General features: G+C 38.2%; 1 protein-coding gene across 3 annotated transcripts in view; it reads right to left on the minus strand.

Moving 5' to 3' along the window:
• Nucleotides 1-21901, minus strand: part of SLC44A1 (solute carrier family 44 member 1) — a 158808-nt gene that overhangs the window by 41214 nt on the left and 95693 nt on the right. For all 3 annotated transcript variants that reach the window (XM_047830653.1, XM_047830651.1, XM_047830652.1), the window contains exon 5: nucleotides 7013-7106. In XM_047830653.1, the coding sequence (XP_047686609.1) occupies nucleotides 7013-7106 (94 nt within the window). The remainder of the gene's footprint in view (nucleotides 1-7012; nucleotides 7107-21901) is intronic.

Consider the following 21901-nt stretch of genomic DNA (forward strand, 5'->3'; position numbering starts at 1 on the left):
AATAACCATGGATACTAATGTATGGAAACACGAGGTTAATAGTACAAGGGGAAAAAAACAAAAATTTGTAACTAAAGTGATGGTTGTATCTTTGTACAAAAGATATATACATAAAAATGAGAACAGAAAAAATATAAATAAATGAAAAATCTCTGATTCGTTAAGGTCATGGGATTCTGAGCTGTTTTCTTTCTATATATAATTTTTATTATAAGATTATTTGTGTCCAAAAAAAAAAAAAAGAGGTAATCCGTTATTATCAGGTTTACACTGACCACAACTCTTTTTGTGAAGGAACATAGTTATGTGTGAACAATGACATAAGTATGTCTGGTTTGTTATAACATATTCTACTTTAGCCTTGGAAAGTATGGTATACATCTGATCAATGAGAGATTCTAAAAAAGCTCTATGAACACGCCCTCAGTTGTGATTTGAATGAATTCTAAGAGAGTCCATATGCCTGTCCATACACAAATACACACTTCTGTGTGCACTAAAATTTAGCTATCACTAACATAAATCTCATATTTTCAGAATTATTTGTGGAACTATCAGTCATAGCTCTAATATAACACCGTTGGCTGGAATGATATAAGTATGCTCTCATTTTTGGTTGGCACTGTATTTTGTATCAAATTAGTGGAGAACAGTCTATGATTGGGCACCAAATTCCAAAGTTTCTGATCTCAGCAAGCAATTTTGTATGACCTGAAGCAAGACACTATCTTTGTTTTTCCTTCCTCAAAAAACAACAAAAATATTTTTCAAATAAAAAAAACGTGTACTATGTATTGATTTTCCTTAAATGCTGGTAAATGAGCATCACTGGGAGTAAGAATAGGCAACATCTTCCATGCTGTTGAACTTCATGGAACAATAAAATAATTATAAAGGTCTAGTCTTACCTTAGTTATGCTTCAGCAAAATGTATCCCCCAAAAATGATGTGACACTATGATAGAAATGTTCACTTAAAAAAGAAGTGACTCTTGTGACTTGTGGGTGTATTTGTGTATACCTCTAAAATGGTGTTGGTGAAAGTTAATGTCCAAGATTCAATATTTTGTCAGAAATTGCAGAAAGAGCATTCTTAGTAGGGCTTAAATTACAGGCATGCAAGTCATTGTTTTTGACCAAATTTGTTTCGCTAATGATATAAAAAGCTATTAAATTACAGAATACCTTTAAGTGAAATGGATTTCGTCAGAAATATTACAGGAAAGAATCAAAAGAATTAACCATAAGTTCATAGTCAATGGAGGCTAATGTGGGACACATTAGCTTCATTGTGACCTATGACTGTTTTTCTTCCTGATGCTATCTAGATAATGTCCCTGACACTTTAATATCCCTGTCTGAGGACTTCTAACCATATTTTTAACTGAAGCCTCGTTCTCTATCCTTTGAAACCAAAGTCCTCTCTGTTCCATGGTTACCTATATCTTCATCTGCTTTACTTATTACCCTATGATTTCTGATATAGCCTCTGTTTAACTCACTTGCCTCCAACCTTGAACATAAAATGTATCTCCCTTAGGGATACTGATGTCATTTTCTCATTTTCAACATCCACCAATTTTCTTGGCCCTGCTGTTTCTTTTTTCCTGTCATATAACCACAAGTGTACCTTACCCTCTGTCCAAAAGCAGCTCCACCTGTATCTCCCATATACTAACAGGATTTTAATATAGTTTTATACTCAAAGAGACATACACGACATTTCTAAAAGAGAGCAGAGCCTGTTATAACAGAAAGAAAACTGGCTTTGACTTCAAAAGCCCTGGGTGATCCTCCTAACATTACATAGCTTCAGGTCACTCCATCTCTCTCTCAGTTTCTCCATCCGTTAGCTGAAAGGGTAGGAGTAAGACCTCTCTGAGTCTTTGATGATGATGATGATGATGATGTTGATGATGATAACTATGATAGATCCCAGCCATAAGTCAGTAATTCTAAATTAATAGGAGCAGATGCCCAGTAGTGTTTGTGTTTTTCTGCTTTTCAGACTTATAATGAGGATCGATGGTTTGAAAAGGGAAGGATTATACTCTTAAAATTCGAATCTTTCATTCCTATTTAAGAGGAAATGCTGAGCAATATTTGCACTCTTACCCTCTCAAGTCATTTTTATACTATCCATAAACACTTGGCTAACTGGAAAGAGTGCTTTTACAAGTCTCCTTCAAAGGATTGGAGGAAAGTAACAACGGGTCCCTTACCTTATAATTTAATCTATGTTGGTTTAAAGAAAAACCTGACAGCTCTACATTTGAAGGTATAAAACTAGTACAGGCAGATTACATTGTCTGGCTGATGGTCAAAATGGTCAAGTGGTAAGGAATATCAGAAATAGAAGACAAATAAAAGAGAAGGCAATGTTTGGTTACAATTAAAAAATCAAAGTTAAATACTTAGTTAAAAAATTTTTTTTAATGTTGACATATTTTTGAGAAAGATAGAGACCGAGTGCAAGCGAGGGAGGGGCAGATAGAGAGGGAGACACAGAATCCGAAGCGGGCTCCAGGCTCCGAGCTGTCAGCACAGAGCCCGACGCGGGGCTTGAACTCAGGAACGGTGAGATCATGACCTGAGCTGAAGTCGGACGCTCAACCAACTGAGCCACCCAGGCGCCCCTAAATATTTAGTTTCAAAGAAAAAGCACTACACTCCCTTGTCTTCATTTTCTCTACTGTTTCCCAAACAAAAACAACTTAATCAGCCTTGAGTTTTTAATACTCAGATGATTTTCTTGTTAAAAAATCTAAGTAATCATGGCATTGAAATGGTTTGTCTTATATTTTACCATTTAAATCCTATGTGATACAATGAATTTGAGTTAGCTGATTTCATATACCTCTCAGAAAGTAATACTTCTATGAGATCTTTTCTACTTTAGTATCTAACCTAAATGACACACACCGTGCTTCTTAATTAAGAGGACAGCATAAAGAATTCTATTTATAGTAAGTTCCTCTACCTCTTGAAGCCCACAGAATATTGAATCTTTAAGAAGTCAATGTAGTCCTGTTAGGAACTGATGCTGTTTCACATTATTGAAACATCAGTCAACAAGAACAAAATGAATTTATAATGAGTCTTTTAAAGATTTTTAAAAATTAGCCACTCAGAGGAAAATTGTATCTTACCTTGGCAAACATACTGTCCATTTGCCTTAAGTCCAGACTATCATAGCTAATGAGCTCCCTCAAAATATGATGACAAACAATGTATTATCTCTTGTCCATAGGCCTTCAGAAGTGAAGACAGGAGTTTGCATCTCCATTATCTTAAAATCTCAGGTTATAAATAAGCAATTACACATGATTTCTAAGGAAAAGTTTTATTTAAGAAAGAGTAACAATAAAGGATTCTGGCAATAGCTCTATAGCACAGAAAACACAGCAAATAAATAAAGACTATAATGGCAATACTCATTGGTTTTTCATACATTTCATTTTATTTATTTTCTCACTTTCATTCTTGTACTCTTTTTTAAAAATTTTTTTTATTTTTTTTAAGTAGGCTCCATGCCCAATGTGGGGCTTGAACTCATAACCCTGAGATCAAGAATCACATGCTCTACTGACTGAGCCAGCCAGGCTCCCCCACCTTTTTTTTTTTTTTAACCAACTGGTGTAGGACTTTGTCTTGGGGAAGACGGCAGAGTAGGAGGGCCCTAAGCTCACCTTATACTATGGATACAACTAGAAAACGCTCACATCAGGGTAAAACTAACTGCGGTATAGACTTCACAAGATCTTAGATTAAAATTATGATTCCCAACGATTAGTTTTGTGGCTTTGCACAACTTATTTAACTGATTTTCTACTTCCTCATCTATAAATTAGGAACAATATCCTTATAGGCTTTTGTAAGGACTAAAGAAGACAATATATATGAGAAACCTAATATGGTGGCTATAGCACACAGCAGATGATTTATAAATGTTAATTAATGTTGAATTCTTCATTTTAAAATATGTACAGATAACACTTTTTTTCTTGGCTATTGGTTTCTCATTTCCACATCATGCTATTAATTCTCCAACACCTAATATCCTTACTGGCATCCAGAAGTATCCAATAAATGGTGAATAAACTGAATTTATGTAATCTGTTTCTACCACTGCAATTTTCTCTAGCTATACCTAAACCTTTAAGCATTTTAAGCATAAGGGCTAGCTTGTCTCCCTACTGCTACCATGCTTGGCATGTCATCAACAGAGAGTTATGAACTTGGATAAAATATGGCCCTTTCCAGGCATTTGCTTTTAAAATTCGAAAGCTCATTAGGAATAGTAACCATTTGGCAATTATGTGGTGTGAGTGTTTTATTGCAAATTAGTTTACAATGGCTTTGATCTAAGAAACAGGCATTGCTTTCAGTTGCAGAGGGTCCCTGGGGACCCAGGAAGGTTAGGGGCAAAAGGGGAGGCTCTAGAGGTTGACAGAAATACTTACTCCTTAAGCCAGATGTCAAGCACAATAATGGATGCTTAAAGGGGCACCTGGGTGGCTCAGTCGTTAGCATCTGACTTCGGCTCAGGTCATGATTTCGTGGTTTGTGGGTTCCAGCCCTGAGTTGGGCCCTGTGCTGAGTTCAGAGCCTGGAGCCTGCTTCAGATTCTGTGTCTCCCTCTCTCTCTGCCCCTTCTTCTATGCTCATGCTCATGCTCTGTCTCTCAATAATAAATAAACGCTAATTTTTTTTTTTAAATAATGGATGCTTAAAACATATTCCCTATTTAATTCTTACAACAATTCCATGACAGAGGTATTAACATTCCCATTTTACATAAGAGAAAACTTGGTTCACAGAGAGGTTAAGAGACTTGCTTGAGCTGGCAAAGAGAAACTGGTGACACAGAATTCACCCCCAGGCCTATCTGGACTTAAGGTTTAGCTCTTTCTGTCCCACTAGGGCACTCCTCAGAGGACCACAAAATAGATAGGAACCATGCTGAGGGCCACTTGCCTCAGCACAGGTTTGCCTAGTGCTAGTCTTTTAGTGTATACAAAAAAGTCACCAAAACAGTCCCTATTTTTTTTTTTTTAAAGACAGAGTTTCTTAAGGACAGAGACTAGATCTTACTTATCTTTGTAGATTTGGTATCTAATACTAAGTGTGGAACATGGTATTGCCCCAAGTTTTTTATTAGAACAAATTCTTTGTTTTTTGATCCTTATACTTTGCTTGTCATATGCTAAATGATGATATTTACAAGGTCCTAATCTGACTTCCTTCTATCAGCTGTTACTTCGCTTTTACTTTCCAACAGGCTGAGTTCAAATTAAAGTGGTAAGATACTTTTAGACTGTAAGGTACTAAGATTAGTGAAACATGGGGATATATAAATAAGTATAAACAGTATACAGTCAGGTTTCTGATGGCATAGGGTCATCATTGCTTCTTGGATTACTGAGACATTAGTAGATGACCTTGTGAGAAGCCCAGTGTGTCCATGTCTAAAACCCAAGTCCCTAATGCTATGTTTCATCTTCAAAGTGCATGTCCTTAGGACACCTTATGTGAGATACATGAGTTATATACAGCCAAGAATGGAACACCTGAGATAGATACCCAGGAACAGGCAGTCCTCAACATGGTAGAGTCAGAGGTCATTGGTGCAGGAGGATTTACCTGACCCCACCCATATTACACAGGGGCATCCTCACATCAAGGCTTTCAGGTAATCCTTTCATAACATGTTTACACCTTAAAATGTGACTCTACACTCAAAGTATGCATTTAAAACAGGCTTTTAGCAGTTGAGTCGATAAGAGGACAGAGCCTTTCTTGTTTTTACATTGATAAATTTTCTCCAGTGACTCTATTCAAAGGACCTCCTTTTCTTTACTGTCACAGCCTCCCTAATAGTCTCAATGTTCATGAATGGAGTCTCTTTACCAATTGGTCTAAGCCCATAATTTATAGGCCCTACTTACTATCTTTTTAAAACAGTTCCTTTATTTTTATTTCCATAGGCTTTACATTTTAATTTCAATAGCAACGTGACAAGACTAAAAGAGCTGGAAATCAACTAAAGTGATATTATTCCGTTGTCTACTTTTTCAACAGAAAATTTCAAATTTCACTCAAGTTAATAAAGCACAAGTTACACCCATAAGCAAGCCAAAGGAAAGCAGACATAAGATGGGTCTCAAAATGTTAACCTGTAGCTTGCTGTCATATACTAAGATATAATAAAAATGGTCTCAATTCAGTATTCCTAGTGAAGTTGACGCATGTCATACATGGTTAGTGATACACACTTAAGGTTCTGAAGATCAGACATGTTCCAAATCCTACGCCCCTAATTCTGAGGATATATTGTACAATGCTTGCAAATTTGTTTCCTTGTTAAAAAAAAATCTGTAATTTTAAAGCTGGCTTTATTTATAACTACTGTGAGATCCTTCCAAATAAAGAATATTTCTTGTCTCTTCTGTGCATCCATGATATGCAGTAGGTACTTAATAATAAATATTTGTTGAATAAGACCTTGGATAAGATATGGCAAATAGCGTGTTATTATAGAGAATGTACCTAAAAGATGTAGCCTGAAATAAAGGATGGAGAATAATCTGGCATATTTTTTAAATTTACAAAGTAAATTAAAAAATAATCCCACTAAGTATTACTGGAATCAACTTCAGAGAATCTTTGGAGACTGTGAGACTTGGCTTCTAATTTCACTGCAGATTTTGTAATGATTCAGCAGTTCTCCACACTTAAAAAGTATGGCATTAAAAAAAAAAAAAAGGTGAGCCCCCCCAAAGAAATTTAAGATATCTGAGAATGAGAAAAGTTGTTTGTCTCTGTGTGTGTTTTAAGATATGAAACACATGTTGTCATTTCTACTACTACTTTTTAAGTCTTGTTGTAAAAATAAGTACTGGTCATAAGCAACAGGTATCATCAAGTGACTTTCCTCTCAGAATAATATATACAGTTTAAAATCTACCTACAAAAACAAAAGTCACAAGTTAACAAAATACAATAAAAGTTACCTCGCTGGAACTGGTAGTTTGGGGCAAAGAACAGAAGCTTTTGAAGATGTAGTATATTCAGAAGGCTTTAGGTTGTAGCTACACAGTGCTGAGCCTGTTGAAAGAAAAGCTGTATGTTAGCTGGCAGAACAGAGCCTAAATAAATTCTCCCATGGATTCACTGTAATTTCATTTTGTATGTTAATATCAACTCAACATATACAACTTTTAAACACTAGAATTAATAAGAATATGACTTGGTCTTTAGCATCAGTCCTCAATCATTTAAAACTAATTTCTCTCTGGCAATTTATGTACAAAGTTTAATAATACTCAGGGTAATAATAACAGTAAGTACTAGAACTACCTGTCTTGAGTGTCTGCCATAGATGTGGCCATATATATATATACCATATATTTACCATATATATATATACCATATATATACCATATATATACATATATTTTTTTTTTTCCTTAAAGAGTCAACTTTTAATTATAACTAACCAAACCATGTCCAGGGACATCTCCAAACAACCAAACAACAGAAACATGACACAATTCTCCTGTTGAAGAAGTCAAGTATCCTGGCCCACCCCAGCATTTCTGAGGGTCAGGCCAAGAGCAGCCCATTTCCAGGGCTGGTTCTATACCCATGCAAGTTTATCATCCCTGCAGAAGGATTGGAGATGGACCCCTCTTTCCAACACACTGGGGACTCAGAAAGTCACTAGGTGGAGGGGCTCTCCTCTCGCCCCATACATATGTTAACTATGTGTTTATTTTAACTTGATTAAGCAGGGGCTATTACACCTCCTTTACAGAGGACGAAAGAGAGGCTAAAAGATAAGATATATAACTTGCCCAAGATGACCCAGCTACTAGGAAGGAGAGCTGGAATTGAACCCTAGGTGTCTCTGACTACAAACCCTGCCTCAACTACACATGACGTCCCTCTTTCCTATGCTTCCCATTACTAAGTATGTAAAAGGACTACATACAGCACATATGTTTTCAGACAATACGTTACTTTTTCCTTATTTTAAAGGCAGTAAATAGTAACTGTAAAGAAACTGAACAAATTGATCAAAGAATTCTCAGCTTTCAGAGAGTTTAAAACAAGCTCAAATTCAATCCTAGGTTGGTTATGCAAACAGCCATCTATTTCTTGGTCTGTGTGGCTAATACAAATCTAAATAATATGTAAAAGTCGGATGCAGTCCAGCCAATCCTTGATAAGTATTATTTTACTGACCTGCTGATTTTGTAATACAGCACCGAGAATACTGTCAGGTTCATTGTAACGATAAATACCATTAACTGAGAAGACCTAGGCTCTAGTCCTAATCTTGCTAAGGACCTACTGCACTCTATCATGTAAACTGTTTATATTTTATTAATTGCAGTTCCTACCAGATTACTAATTTGGCCAAATATTTTATTATTAAATATAAATAGAATAGCTTTGTGTTTATATTATAGCAACAATGAAGTTTCACATGGTACCACCCTGGAAAAAGTTTAAAATAAAATGTGAGGTGAAAATGGCAGGTTTTAACATTGAACTAATTATAGAAATATCATGTGAGGATGTAAGAAAGAGCTAGAAGAGACTACAGAAAAAAGATTTGCTGGGATAACAAACAAACTTGAGAGTGGTTTTATTTCATTTATACCTTATCCTGTCAACCAAAAGAATTTTTAAAAAGCCACAAACCTGCATTTAATTCAGTAATGCTGCCCCCAAACCAGCAATAAACCTGCCAGGAATTTAAATATGTCAGCTGTAGGGGCGCCTGGATGGCTCAATCGGTTAAGATCTGACTCAGGTCATGATCTCCCGATTTGTGAGTTCGAGCCCCGTGTTGGGCTCCCTGCTGACAGCTAGGAGCCTGAAGTCTACTTCAGATCCTGTGTCTCCCTCTTTCTCTGCCCTTCCCTCACTCACACTCTGTCTCTCTCTCTCTCAAAAACAAACAAACATTAAAAAAAAAAAGTTAAAAAAATATGTGGGCTATATATATCATACGTCATAAAACCATGTAGCATCTATTTTATATAAAGATAATTCAAGTAATTGGACAATGTAAATTCTTTTTATTTTTTTTAATTTTTTTTCTTCAACGTTTTTTATTTATTTTTGGAACAGAGAGAGACAGAGCATGAACGGGGGAGGGGCACAGAGAGAGGGAGACACAGAATCGGAAGCAGGCTCCAGGCTCTGAGCCATGAGCCCAGAGCCCGACGCGGGGCTCGAACTCACGGACCGCAAGATCGTGACCTGGCTGAAGTCCGACGCTTAACCAACTGCGCCACCCAGGCACCCCTGTAAGATCTTTTTAAAGAGACACTTGAAAGTTACATGGCACTTAAGTTTCTTCAGCTTCTTAAGACAGACTCACTAGGAAATTAAGTTTCTGAAACTGTTTTTGAACATTCTTTACCATTTTAATGACTTATTGTTGTTAAGTTAAGCATGAATACTAAATATCTAACTCTTCTAAAATTAGTCTTTCATTCCCTGCTCATGGATTGGAAGAATAAATATTGTCAAAATGTCAATACTACCCAAAGCTATCTACACATTCAATGCAATCCCAATCAAAATTGCACCAGCATTCTTCTCGAAACTAGAACAAGCAATCCTAAAATTCATATGGAACCACAAAAGGCCCCAAATAACCAAAGTAATTTTGAAGAAGAAGACCAAAGCAGGAGGCATCACAATCCCAGACTTTAGCCTCTACTACAAAGCTGTCATCATCAAGACAGCATGGTATTGGCACAAAAACAGACACATAGACCAATGGAATAGAATAGAAACCCCAGAACTAGACCCACAAACGTATGGCCAACTAATCTTTGACAAAGCAGGAAAGAACATCCAATGGAAAAAAGACAGCCTCTTTAACAAATGGTGCTGGGAGAACTGGACAGCAACATGCAGAAGGTTGAAACTAGACCACTTTCTCACACCATTCACAAAAATAAACTCAAAATGGATAAAGGACCTGAATGTGAGACAGGAAACCATCAAAACCTTAGAGGAGAAAGCAGGAAAAGACCTCTCTGACCTCAGCCGTAGCAATCTCTTACTTGACACATCCCCAAAGGCAAGGGAATTAAAAGCAAAAGTGAATTACTGGGACCTTATGAAGATAAAAAGCTTCTGCACAGCAAAGGAAACAACCAACAAAACTAAAAGGCAACCAACGGAATGGGAAAAGATATTCGCAAATGACATATCGGACAAAGGGCTAGTATCCAAAATCTATAAAGAGCTCACCAAACTCCACACCTGAAAAACAAATAACCCAGTGAAGAAATGGGCAGAAAACATGAATAGACACTTCTCTAAAGAAGACATCCGGATGGCCAACAGGCACATGAAAAGATGTTCAGCGTCGCTCCTTATCAGGGAAATACAAATCAAAACCACACTCAGGTATCACCTCACGCCAGTCAGAGTGGCCAAAATGAACAAATCAGGAGACTATAGATGCTGGAGAGGATGTGGAGAAATGGGAACCCTCTTGCACTGTTGGTGGGAATGCAAACTGGTGCAGCCGCTCTGGAAAGCAGTGTGGAGGTTCCTCAGAAAATTAAAAATAGACCTACCCTATGACCCAGCAATAGCACTGGTAGGAATTTATCCAAGGGATACAGGAGTACTGATGCATAGGGGCACTTGTACCCCAATGTTCATAGCAGCACTCTCAACAATAGCCAAATTATGGAAAGAGCCTAAATGTCCATCAACTGATGAATGGATAAAGAAATTGTGGTTTATATACACAATGGAGTACTACGTGGCAATGAGAAAAAATGAAATATGGCCTTTTGTAGCAACATGGATGGAACTGGAGAGTGTGATGCTAAGTGAAATAAGCCATACAGAGAAAGACAGATACCATATGGTTTCACTCTTATGTGGATCCTGAGAAACTTAACAGGAACCCATGGGGGAGGGGAAGGAAAAAAAAAAAAAGAGGTTAGAGTGGGAGACAGCCAAAGCATAAGAGACTGTTAAAAACTGAGAACAGGGGCGCCTGGGTGGCTCAGTCGGTTAAGCGGCTGACTTCGGCTCGGGTCATGATCTTGCGGTTCGTGAGTTCAAGCCCCGCGTCGGGCTCTGTGCTGACAGCTCAGAGCCTGGAGCCTGTTTCAGATTCTGTGTCTCCCTCTCTCTGACCCTCCCCCGTTCATGCTCTGTCTCTCTCTGTCTCAAAAATAAATAAACGTTAAAAAAAAAAACAACCCACTGAGAACAAACTGAGGGTTGATGGGGGGTGGGAGGGAGGAGAGGGTGGGTGATGGGTATTGAGGAGGGCACCTTTTGGGATGAGCACTGGGTGTTGTATGGAAACCAATTTGACAATAAATTTCATATATAAAAAAAATAAAAAATAAAATAAAATTAGTCTTTCATGTTTGAAGATAATGCCACTAGATTCCATTTACAGCAGTTTTAGAGAAAACATGGCAGCGGTGAAAAGCAAACATTTTAGATTAATCCTGAAATACCCGGGAGTCCTACTATAGGATTGCTCAAGAAAAAAAAAAAAAACAGCCACTGTGCCAATAACCGCAGAGCACCCAATGTGATCATCAACTTCCTGATCTGAATGGTCAACTTCTTTCTTTCAGAGTCCAAGATGGAATCGATTTACACAATATGAAAGGCCCTAACTAAAGCACTGTGTCAGTGCTGTCAAACACACTGCTTCTGCTGAATTCAGTGAACATAATCTCCGTCCCCACCCTTTCTTCATTTAAAAAAGGAGGTCAGCAGGTGCAACAGAGTTCAATTTTATAAATACTTTCCCAGGATAATGCTCAATGAAAGGATAATAGCCTTATCTCTGATGGTATTCTGGGACACAGGCCAGTACTAAATAGATCCTGTACTAAATAGATTAAAAGAAAAAGATCTTTACAATGTGTTAGTAGTAACAATCAGAAGAAACTTTATAATGCTTCCTGCTCAAAAGGTTGATGGACAGAGAAGCCTCAATGAAGAACATTAAAATAACCCAGTAATGGCAAACATGTTACAATTGTTTTTCTTTTCATGTTTGTTAGCTAATGCATTTTCAGTGAACACTTTTAAGGTGTTTTTGGTTTTTTTTTTTTTTTAAGTGAAGGTATAAACAATACTTAGCACAAGAGGTTTGGTCAGAAACTGTAAGACAAAGTTTTTCTTCTAATGCAAAAGGCAGGGAAAACCATACTTGAGTAATGAAGTCTAAAACCAAAAACAAAAGCTTATCTAAACCACACCAGAGGCAATCCATGCAATTCAGCCAGTGTTATTCAAAATGAGTGATCTTAGGACGCCAACTTGGGTATATAAACATTTATCTTGGTAAACAGTTGCTATAGTCCCCAGAATGTTTAACTACTATAATTTTTCAAGTGCCTTATAATATTCAATTATTTATTCTTTAGCTCAACATCACTTATAAGAACTCCCTTAAGAGGGATGTTTCCATCACCATGCTCCAAACACTACAGATGAAACAAAGTAAGTAATACTTCCAAGGCCTTATAAGCAATCACTGACAAATTTAGAAATGAAATTCTCTACTCTTAGGCCACAATGCTTCTTCCGTGCCATTCCTAATAATCATAATCAGACAAATATTCAATAAGCTCCTGGGCAAAAAAAACATACATTCCACAGATACCTCGAAAACAACATGTTTGGGGAAAAAAAGACATTTCCATCACCCACTCTCCAAATCTGCTCTGCCTCCTTTCATGTATTTTCCATCCTTGTTAATGGCTCTACCATCCATGAAATCCCCATGAATTTGAAATGGAAAGTCATCCTATATCTTCTTCTTTACCCATCGTCTTCATATATCCTTCAAGACACTTAAGAAACCAAGTTCTGATAACTGAATCTTTCTATGAGTTCTCTATCTCAGGCCTTTAAAATCTCTTATTGGTTCAAACTACTCTCCCAAAGGGTTTCTCCTCTATATGCTGCACACAGCCTTGAGAGGGGTCTTTGTAAAATGGGCATTAGTTGTATCATATTCCTGCCCTCAGAATAATTTCCAACTCCTTGGCTTCAAAGCTCTCCTAAAGCAGGCCTCTACCTAGAACTCCAGCCTCATCTTAACATAATAAACTACTTACGGGGCGCCTGGGTGGCTCAGTCGGTTGAGTGTCCAACTTCGGCTCAGGTTATGATCTCACGGTTCATGAGTTCAAGCCCCGCATTGGGCCCACTGCTGTCAGTATGGACCCTGCTTCTGATGCTCTGTCTCCCTCTCCCTCTCTGTCCCTCCCTCACTTGTGCTCTCTTTCTCTCAAAAATAAATCAAAAAAACATTAAAAATATTAAAAACAAAACAAAACATAACTATCTACAATTCTTGCTGTTTAACAAGCTTTCAGGCTTTTTCACATGCTGTTCCCTCAGCATGGGCTGTCCATTCCTAACTACCATCTGAGTGTTCAGTTTGAGCAGAATTCTACAAACTACTCAAGCCTCACCTCCTCCAGTAAGCCTTCTCTGATGCACCCAAATCTACTTACTGCTTCATTCTATTATAAAACTTAGCATATTATTTTGCAATTTTTTAGCTTACAAAGCATCTCTACTTTTAGAAAGTACACTCTTTTGAGAACTGGGACCTTATGTCTTCAAAATATGTGGGACCCCTCTCTCCTGGTACATAGGCAGTACGTCAAAAGCCATACAACAGACATCCTGATTGAAAAAAAAAAATGAAATAACTATTTTTAATCTCTTATTTTGGTGTTATGTGTTATATATAATGTTTATTTGCTTTTCACTATTCACTATAAATTATACTATATAAAACAGGACTTCTCGGGGCGCCTGGGTGCCTCAGTCGGTTAAGCGGCCGACTTCGGCTCAGGTCATGATCTCACGGTCCGTGAGTTTGAGCCCCGCGTCGGGCTCTGTGCTGACAGCTCAGAGCCTGGAGCCTGTTTCAGATTCTGTGTCTCCCTCTCTCTCTGACCCTCCCCCATTCATGCTCTCTCTCTGTCTCAAAAATAAGTAAACGTTAAAAAAAAAACAGGACTTCTCAACCCTGGTAATTTGAGCTGGGCAATTCTTGGTTGTAGGGGCTGTCCTGTGCATTGCAGGATTTTTAGCAGTATCCTTGGTCTCTATCCACAAGATTCCAGGACCCTCCCCCCACCCCACAACCCTTCACTCAGTTGTGACAACCAAAAATGTCTCCTAACACTGCTAAGTGTGGGGAGTAGAAAGTTGGGGGGGGGGGCATGCAGTGGCAATATTACCCTTAGTTGGGAACTAGTGATCTAAAACACCAATTTGAAACAAAAATACAAAATGGGGTTGGTAAGTTGGAGGCTAACTCTTACTGTAAAATTCTGCTTGATTTGCGGGGCACCTGGGTGGCTCAGCCAGTTAAGTGTCCAACTCGTGGTTTTGGGCTCAGATCATGATCTCATGGTTGGTGAGGTCGAGCCCCACATCAGGCTCGGGGCTGGCAGTGCAGAGCCTGCTTGGGATTTTCTCTCTCCCTCTTTCTTTTTCTCTCCCCCACCCCCCACCAGCCCTCTCTTTCTCTCTCTCAAAATAAATAAACATTAAAAAAATTCTGTTAAACAAAACATAAATAAAATAAAAATTTGCTTGACTTGTTATCACAGTATTATTTGTAGGATATACTAAATTAAGAGAAAACATACTTTAGGAAGTTGTAATTAATAAAAATCTCCAATGCAGAACAGTTTTTATTATGAAAAACAAATTACATAGCTATGTGAGGTCGAATGAATTTAACCCCTTTCTAACTAGGAAAGCATATATATGTACATGTATGTGTGTATATAGAGAGAGATAGATAGATATAGATATAGATACATATATATATGCAGGAAGAATGCAATTTTCAGTAACCAGTAAAAAGTATGGACGTATTTGAAATTCCCAAGAAGCCCCCATTAACCAGCTGGTGGTGTGACATCATCTGTCAACTCCTATTGGCACATACTACGCACACAATAAATATTTGCTAAGTGAATTAACTTTGGAAATCTATGTGCACGACTTCTAGGTATTGTGGAGGACAATGAAAAGTTTGTCTTCTATTATGCAAGCTGCCTAAACAAGGGGACCATACCTTGTCTTTGTTTCTGTGCCACACACTTGATGGGTGTTGTTTTTTTTATTTTATTTTTTAACATTTATTTATTTTTGAGACAGAGAGAGACAGAGCATGAACAGGGGAGCGTCAGAGAGAGAGGGAGACACAGAATCTGAAGCAGGCTCCAGGCTCTGAGCTGTCAGCACAGAGCCCGACGCGGGGCTCGAACTCACGGACCGCGAGATCATGACCTGAGCCGAAGTTGGATGCCTAACCGACTGAGCCACCCAGGCGCCCCATTTAATTGTTGAATGAAGGAATTACTTAAAATTACACTATCGAATGTAAGGATTTTTTTTTTTCCTTGCTGGTTTCTGAACTTGGAAGCAATTAAATCAGTTGCTAGGGTTGATCATTTTCTTTATTTATAAATGATATCAAGTCCAATCTTTTGATTCACTATAAGAAAAAGAATCAATACTAACTCTGTGGTTTAAGCTGTATTGTTACGGACTGGTAAGAAAGAGGGTAATATACTGATCATCTATTGATACTAGCTTTATTTATTTAAAAAAAATTTTTTTAGTATTTATTTATTTTTGAGAGAGAAAGAGAGACAGAGAGTGAGTGAGGAAGGGGCAGAGGGACAGGGAGACACAGAATCTGAAGCAGGCTCCAGGCTCTGAGCTGTCAGCACAGAACACAACACGGGGCTTGAACCCACGAACCGTGAGATCATGACCTGAGCCGAAGGACGCTTAACTGACTGAGCCACCCAGGCACCCCTATTGATACTAACTTTAAATGTAACACCCAGATAATGATAACCAAAGGCTTATTTATATTCACGAATTTTATCTGATGCATCACGTAATCTTTGAGGTTTTCAAAGACAGAACAATGATCACTGAGAAAACACCCACCTTCGTGGCTCTACTCAAAGCATTAACACGGTGTGAACGGTAGGTCATAAACGTCTCAGACTTCCTACAAAATACGGTACACTGAAGAAGCACTCACTAATGGGAGTGATTTCTCACATGCTATAAAAGGGACACAAACAAGGAAGATAAGATTTCTGCCATTTTACTACTGTGTTAGGGAAAACAAATTAGATATTATAAAAGTTTGATAAGAGTAATGTAAAAGATAATAAGTTATTCCATGTAAAATATTAGCACCCACTGAGACCATGCAGTGGGCCCACAACTTACAGGTTGTTCTCATTTCTAAACTGCTATTTAGACTTTAGATTGCAAGTGGAAAGAATAAAATGACCTGCAAAGCATCTGGCTCTGTGCATGGCACAAAATGGGTATCAATGAATGGTACGATGAAACAATGCAGGGCTCAAGCCTGATTGATCTGAACAACAGGGACAGTGGAGAAAAGCAAGGGATGAACTATGGGCCAGACTCAGAGTGGGGAGAGAGGAAGGGAAGGGACTGTCCAAGCAGGCATGACCTCCCTCTCCCCACTTCCTTCACTGCCTCACATGGCCAGGCTGGGTTCAGATGAAAATCTCATATAAAGGTGAAGTTGGCTTCAGAGGGAGGGGCATTGTATACATTATTCGAGTTTTCAAAAAAAAAAAAATAATAATAAAAATAAGTAAAGTAAGTAAGTAAGTAAGTAAGAAGGAAACCTGCTCACCAGAAACTGGAGGGAAGTAAAATGAGAGATGGAATTCATGCTCTGCTGAGAATAACTCAGGTATAAGCTCTCGCCAGATGTTTGCAGTCTTCTCTGGAGGGTACAAGGTTAGGAAAGAGGAAAAACAAGAGGGCTCAAGAAAAGAAAAGGTTATGAATATTCAGGTGGATAGTATGGTTAGGAAAGACAAATGAATGAAGAAGATGGATTATTGAGAGATGAATAAGAAGATAAACAAAGGTTCACGTCAATTCTGGTTAGAATGAAGCTAAACAATTTACCCGCTGGTGGCAACGGACAGAGATTCAGAAGCGAGCAAAGGATACAGTGTGCTGAGAGAATGAGAAATTAGGAAGTGTCAATAGGGAGGAAGAGAGCAGCCCAATCCATCCTTCTTTCAAAAAACATGAAGAGCGGGGCGCCTGGGTGGCGCAGTCGGTTAAGCGTCCGACTTCAGCCAGGTCACGATCTCGCGGTCTGTGAGTTCGGGCCCCGCGTCAGGCTCTGGGCTGATGGCTCGGAGCCTGGAGCCTGTTTCCGATTCTGTGTCTCCCTCTCTCTCTGCCCCTCCCCCGTTCATGCTCTGTCTCTCTCTGTCCCAAAAATAAATAAATAAATAAATAAATAAATAAATAAACCAAAAAACAAAAAAAAAACATGAAGAGCTCCTATGTGAGGTAGGGCCTGGATATTCAGAAAGGAAGAGCATGATCCTGCCCCACAGGAAACTCATGCACACTACTGCCAGAAGATGATAAGGAACCAAAGACACTTAGTACAGAGTCCTTGTGATACTTGCCAATTTTAATTTTTTTTCAGTTTCTAAATTTTTTACATGTTTATTTCTTTTTGAGGGGAAGGGGAGAGAGGGAGACACAGATTCCGAAGCAGGCTCCAGGCTCTGAGCTGTCAGCACAGAGCCCGACCCGGGGCTCGAACCCACAGGCTGCGAGATCATGACCCGAGCTGAAGTGGGACACTTAACCAAGTGAGCCACCCAGGCACCCTGTCAATTTTACTTTTTCAAAAGCAATTTTTAATTTATTCTCTAGCATCATATTTATATTTGTATCATATAAAAACTACAAACCAAACTAACAAATTGTACACTTGCACACCTACCACACAACTCACATACCAGAACTTCAACTTTTACGTTTATCTAAATTCTTCTGCTCGCCTCTTACAGCTCTTTGTACTATGGCAGCATCTCCACACAACCAATCGAGTGTCCGGCTACTTCTTCTAAATTTTCTGTGCTGGTCAGACATATGCCACAGAGGCGCTCTACAAACTTCAGGGTCCAAGAAAACAACTCCTCTTTCTTGTCTACAAGAAAGAGTTAAGGCAATATTTTGTTTCCTAATAAATACATTTCTTACAAACATTATTCTAGGAACCTAAGTTAGCTTTCCCTTAAAAGATTTTAAATAATTTGGAAAGGTAATAAAAGTTCATACAAATGGATAGTTGTAAATACCAAAAAAGCACTCTCAAATGTTGTCATGGAAACTTAAAACTCTTTGAAAATGATTTGTATTATCTTCCTGTCTGGTAAGAAAAATGTTATTTTACCTTACAGTTTTTTTAAGTTTATTTATTGAGAGAGAGAGTGCACACACACCAAGTGGAGGAGGGGCAAAGAGAGAGGAAGAGAGAGAATCCCAAGCAGGCTCTGTGCTGTCAGCATGAAGCCTAATGTGGGGCTCAAACCCACAAACATGAGATTGTGACCTGAGCTGAAATCAAGAGTTGGGCGCTTAACCCACTGAGCCACCGAGGTGCCCCTACCTTATGTTTTCAAATAACGTTTAAAATTATCGTTTAAAAAGTTACTACCCCAGGGGCGCCTGGGTGGGTTAAGCACCCAACTTCAGCTCAGGTCATGTTCTCACAATCCATGGGTCCGAGCCCCGCATTGGGCTCTGTGCTGACAGCTCAGAGCCTGAAGCCTGCTTCAGATTCTGTTTCCCCCCTCTCTCTCTGCCCCTCCCCATTCATGCTGTCTGTCCCTCTTTCTCAAAAATAAACATTTAAAAAAATTAGAAAAAAAAAAGTTACTACCCCATACAGGATTTTTCTCTTTCATCTTTTTAATTATGGTAAAATACACATAATAAAAAAATTACTACCTTAACACTATTTCAGTATACACTTCGGTAGCATTAAGTAGATTCACATTGTTGTCCAACCATTACCACTGTCTATCTCCAGAACTCTCCACCTTGCAAAATTCATACTCTTTCCTCAAAAAACAGTAACTCCCCATTCCTCTCACCCTGCAGCCCCTGGCAACTACCATTCCATTCTGTCTCTATGAATCTGACTACTCTAAGTACTTCATATAGGTGGAATCATACTGTATTTGTCCTTTTGTGACTGACTTATTTCCCTTAACAATGTCTTAAGGTTCATCCATATTGTAGCATGTCTCAGAATATCCTTCCTTTTTAAAAAAACTGTGGTAAAACACGTAATGTGACATTGACCATCTTAACCATTTTTTTCAGTGTATAGTCATATTAGCTATACGCTGGATACACTGTTATCCAACAGATCTGTAGAATTTTTTCATCTTGCAAAACTGAAATTCTATAGCCAGAGAAAACCATCGCCCTATCTGTCTGTTACTGGCTTATTGCACCTAGACTAACAACTTCAAGGTTCATCCATGTTGTAGCATATGACAGGATTTCCTTACTTTTTAAGGCTAACATTCCATTGTATGTACATACCACATTTTCTCTAGCGATTCATCCATCAGTGGACATTTAGGTTGCCTCCCTCTCTTGGCTATTATGAATAATGCCACAATGAATATGAGTGTGCAAATATCTCTCTGAAATCCTGTTGTCAGTTCTTTTTGATATACACCTAAAAGCGGGATTTTTGAGTCATGATAATCCATTTTCTAAACGACTATTTTTTCAAGCAGGTTCACAGCAAAATTGAGAGGAAGGTACAATGGTTTTCCACATACTCCCTGCCTCCACACAGGCACAGCCTCCTCCATTATAACATCCCCCACGAGAGTGGTACATTTGATATAACTGATGAACCTACACATTGACATATCATGATCACTCAAAGTCCATAGTTTACATAAGGGTTCACTCTTAGTGTATGTCCTATGGGCATGGACAAATATATAGTGACATATATCCATTATTATAGTATCATACAAAGTATTTTCACCGCCCTAAAATCCTCTGTGTTAATTCTATTTTTAATTTTTTAAGGAAACTTCAAACTCTTTTCCATCACAGACATACAATTCTATATTTCTACCAACAATGCACAAAGATTCCAGTTCCTCTGTACTCTCACAAACATCTGTTATTTTCTGTTTTGTGGTGTTTGTCATTTTTTCTCAATAGAAGCTGTCCTAATGGGTGTAAGGTGGTATCTCACTATGGTTTTCATTTGCATTTCCCATACAATTAGCATGTTGAGCATCTTTTCATGTCATTATTGGCCCATCATATATCTTCTTTGAAGAAATGTCTATTCAAGTCCTTTGGCCATTTTTTAATTGGGTCGTTTATTTGTCTGTTTCTTTCTTTCTTTCTTGTTGAGATGTAGGAATTCTTTATATTTTTTGAGTATTAACCCTTTATCAAATAAATGAATTACAAATCTTTTCTCCTACTCTATGGATTACCTTTTCACGCTGCTGTGTCCTTGGATGCACAGAAGTTTTATATTTTGATGTAGTCCAGTCTACCTACGTGGTTTCTTTTGTTGACCGAGCTTCGGTTCATATCCAAGAAATTATTGCCAGTATAACGTCATGAAGGTTTCCCCTATGTTTTCTTCTAAGAGCTTTGGAGTTTGTTCTTACATGCAGACTCTGTCATGGATTTTGAGCAATTCCCTCTTACAGATTTGGAAATTCCCCACTTAAACCTAAATTAGCTCTTGAAGATATTCCTCTCTGATGTGTATAAGTGAGGTCAAAGGGCCTGTGCATTTTCTAACAGAAATGTAGCTGTTAACAACGTGTGGATGCAAATAATTATAAAAACCATCTGCTCCTTCCGAATCAATGTGCACCTCAAATGATGGAAAGACAAAGAAGGGGAAAAAAGATAATGCAAAAAGACAGACAAAGAATTCTCTCAGATACAGTAACACTGGAATTAAATCTTACCAGGTCCAGTTTTGTTTTGTTGTTGTTTTTTTTAACGTTTTTTAATGTTTATTTTTGAGAGAGAAACAAAGTGTGAGCAGGAGAGAGGCAGAGGGAGGGAGATACAGAATTCGAAGCAGGCTCTAGGGTCCGAGCTGTCAGCACAGAGCCCGATGCGCGGCTCGAACTCACGAACCATGAGATCATGACCTGAGCCAAAGTCAGACGCTTAACTGACTGAGCCACCCAGGCACCCCTTACCAGGCCCAGTTTTAAGTCACCAATCCAAAGAATAATCCAGATTTTTTTTTAAGAAATTAAAAATTTTCAACCTAGGGTTACTATTAAAATAAAGGTACTTATATCTCACCACCAAAGGCTCTCTTCTCTATTATAATTTCATAGTTTTCTATTCCCTTTTAAATATTTATCTTCTCTATCCTCCACTGCTGTGTTTCTTGATGCTGCCATTATTAATACTTTTTTTATGCCTAACACATTGACTTATTTTGCAAACAGCTGCCTGAAAAGCCTAAGGGTGCCTGTGTAGTTAGGCACCAATTTAAGAAGTCTGTTTTCTGGAATAATATTTATTCATTAATATTCTTGAACACCTGCTTTGTGTAAGACTGTGAAAAAAACAAAGCTGCAAAACTCACCAGAAAGGTCTTATAAACTGGCCTTAATAGGCCATATTCAGTATCATAATCACTTAGAAGGATAATGACCTGGAAATAAACACACCAGCAAGGCTGCATGGGGTATTTCTCCCCAGTGGATCATCACAGCAGGCAATACGGTCGACAAGGAACTAACTCTCTTCTGGCCCTCCAGCTGACATGTCAGGTTCGAGGGACCAAGACTCACACCCAGTGGGTTCAAGAAAATGTGTTAGAAGATAGTTTGACACTAGATTATAGCTTTGAGTGGCAAGGTAAGATATATAATGTTTTATTTTATTTTGTGACCTCTGATGGCTTCTGAGTAAGGGATTAACATGACTAAAGCTCTATCAATGTTAATATGGCAGCA

This window comes from Prionailurus viverrinus, chromosome D4, assembly GCF_022837055.1.
Source record: "Prionailurus viverrinus isolate Anna chromosome D4, UM_Priviv_1.0, whole genome shotgun sequence".
Lineage (NCBI taxonomy): Eukaryota > Metazoa > Chordata > Mammalia > Carnivora > Felidae > Prionailurus > Prionailurus viverrinus.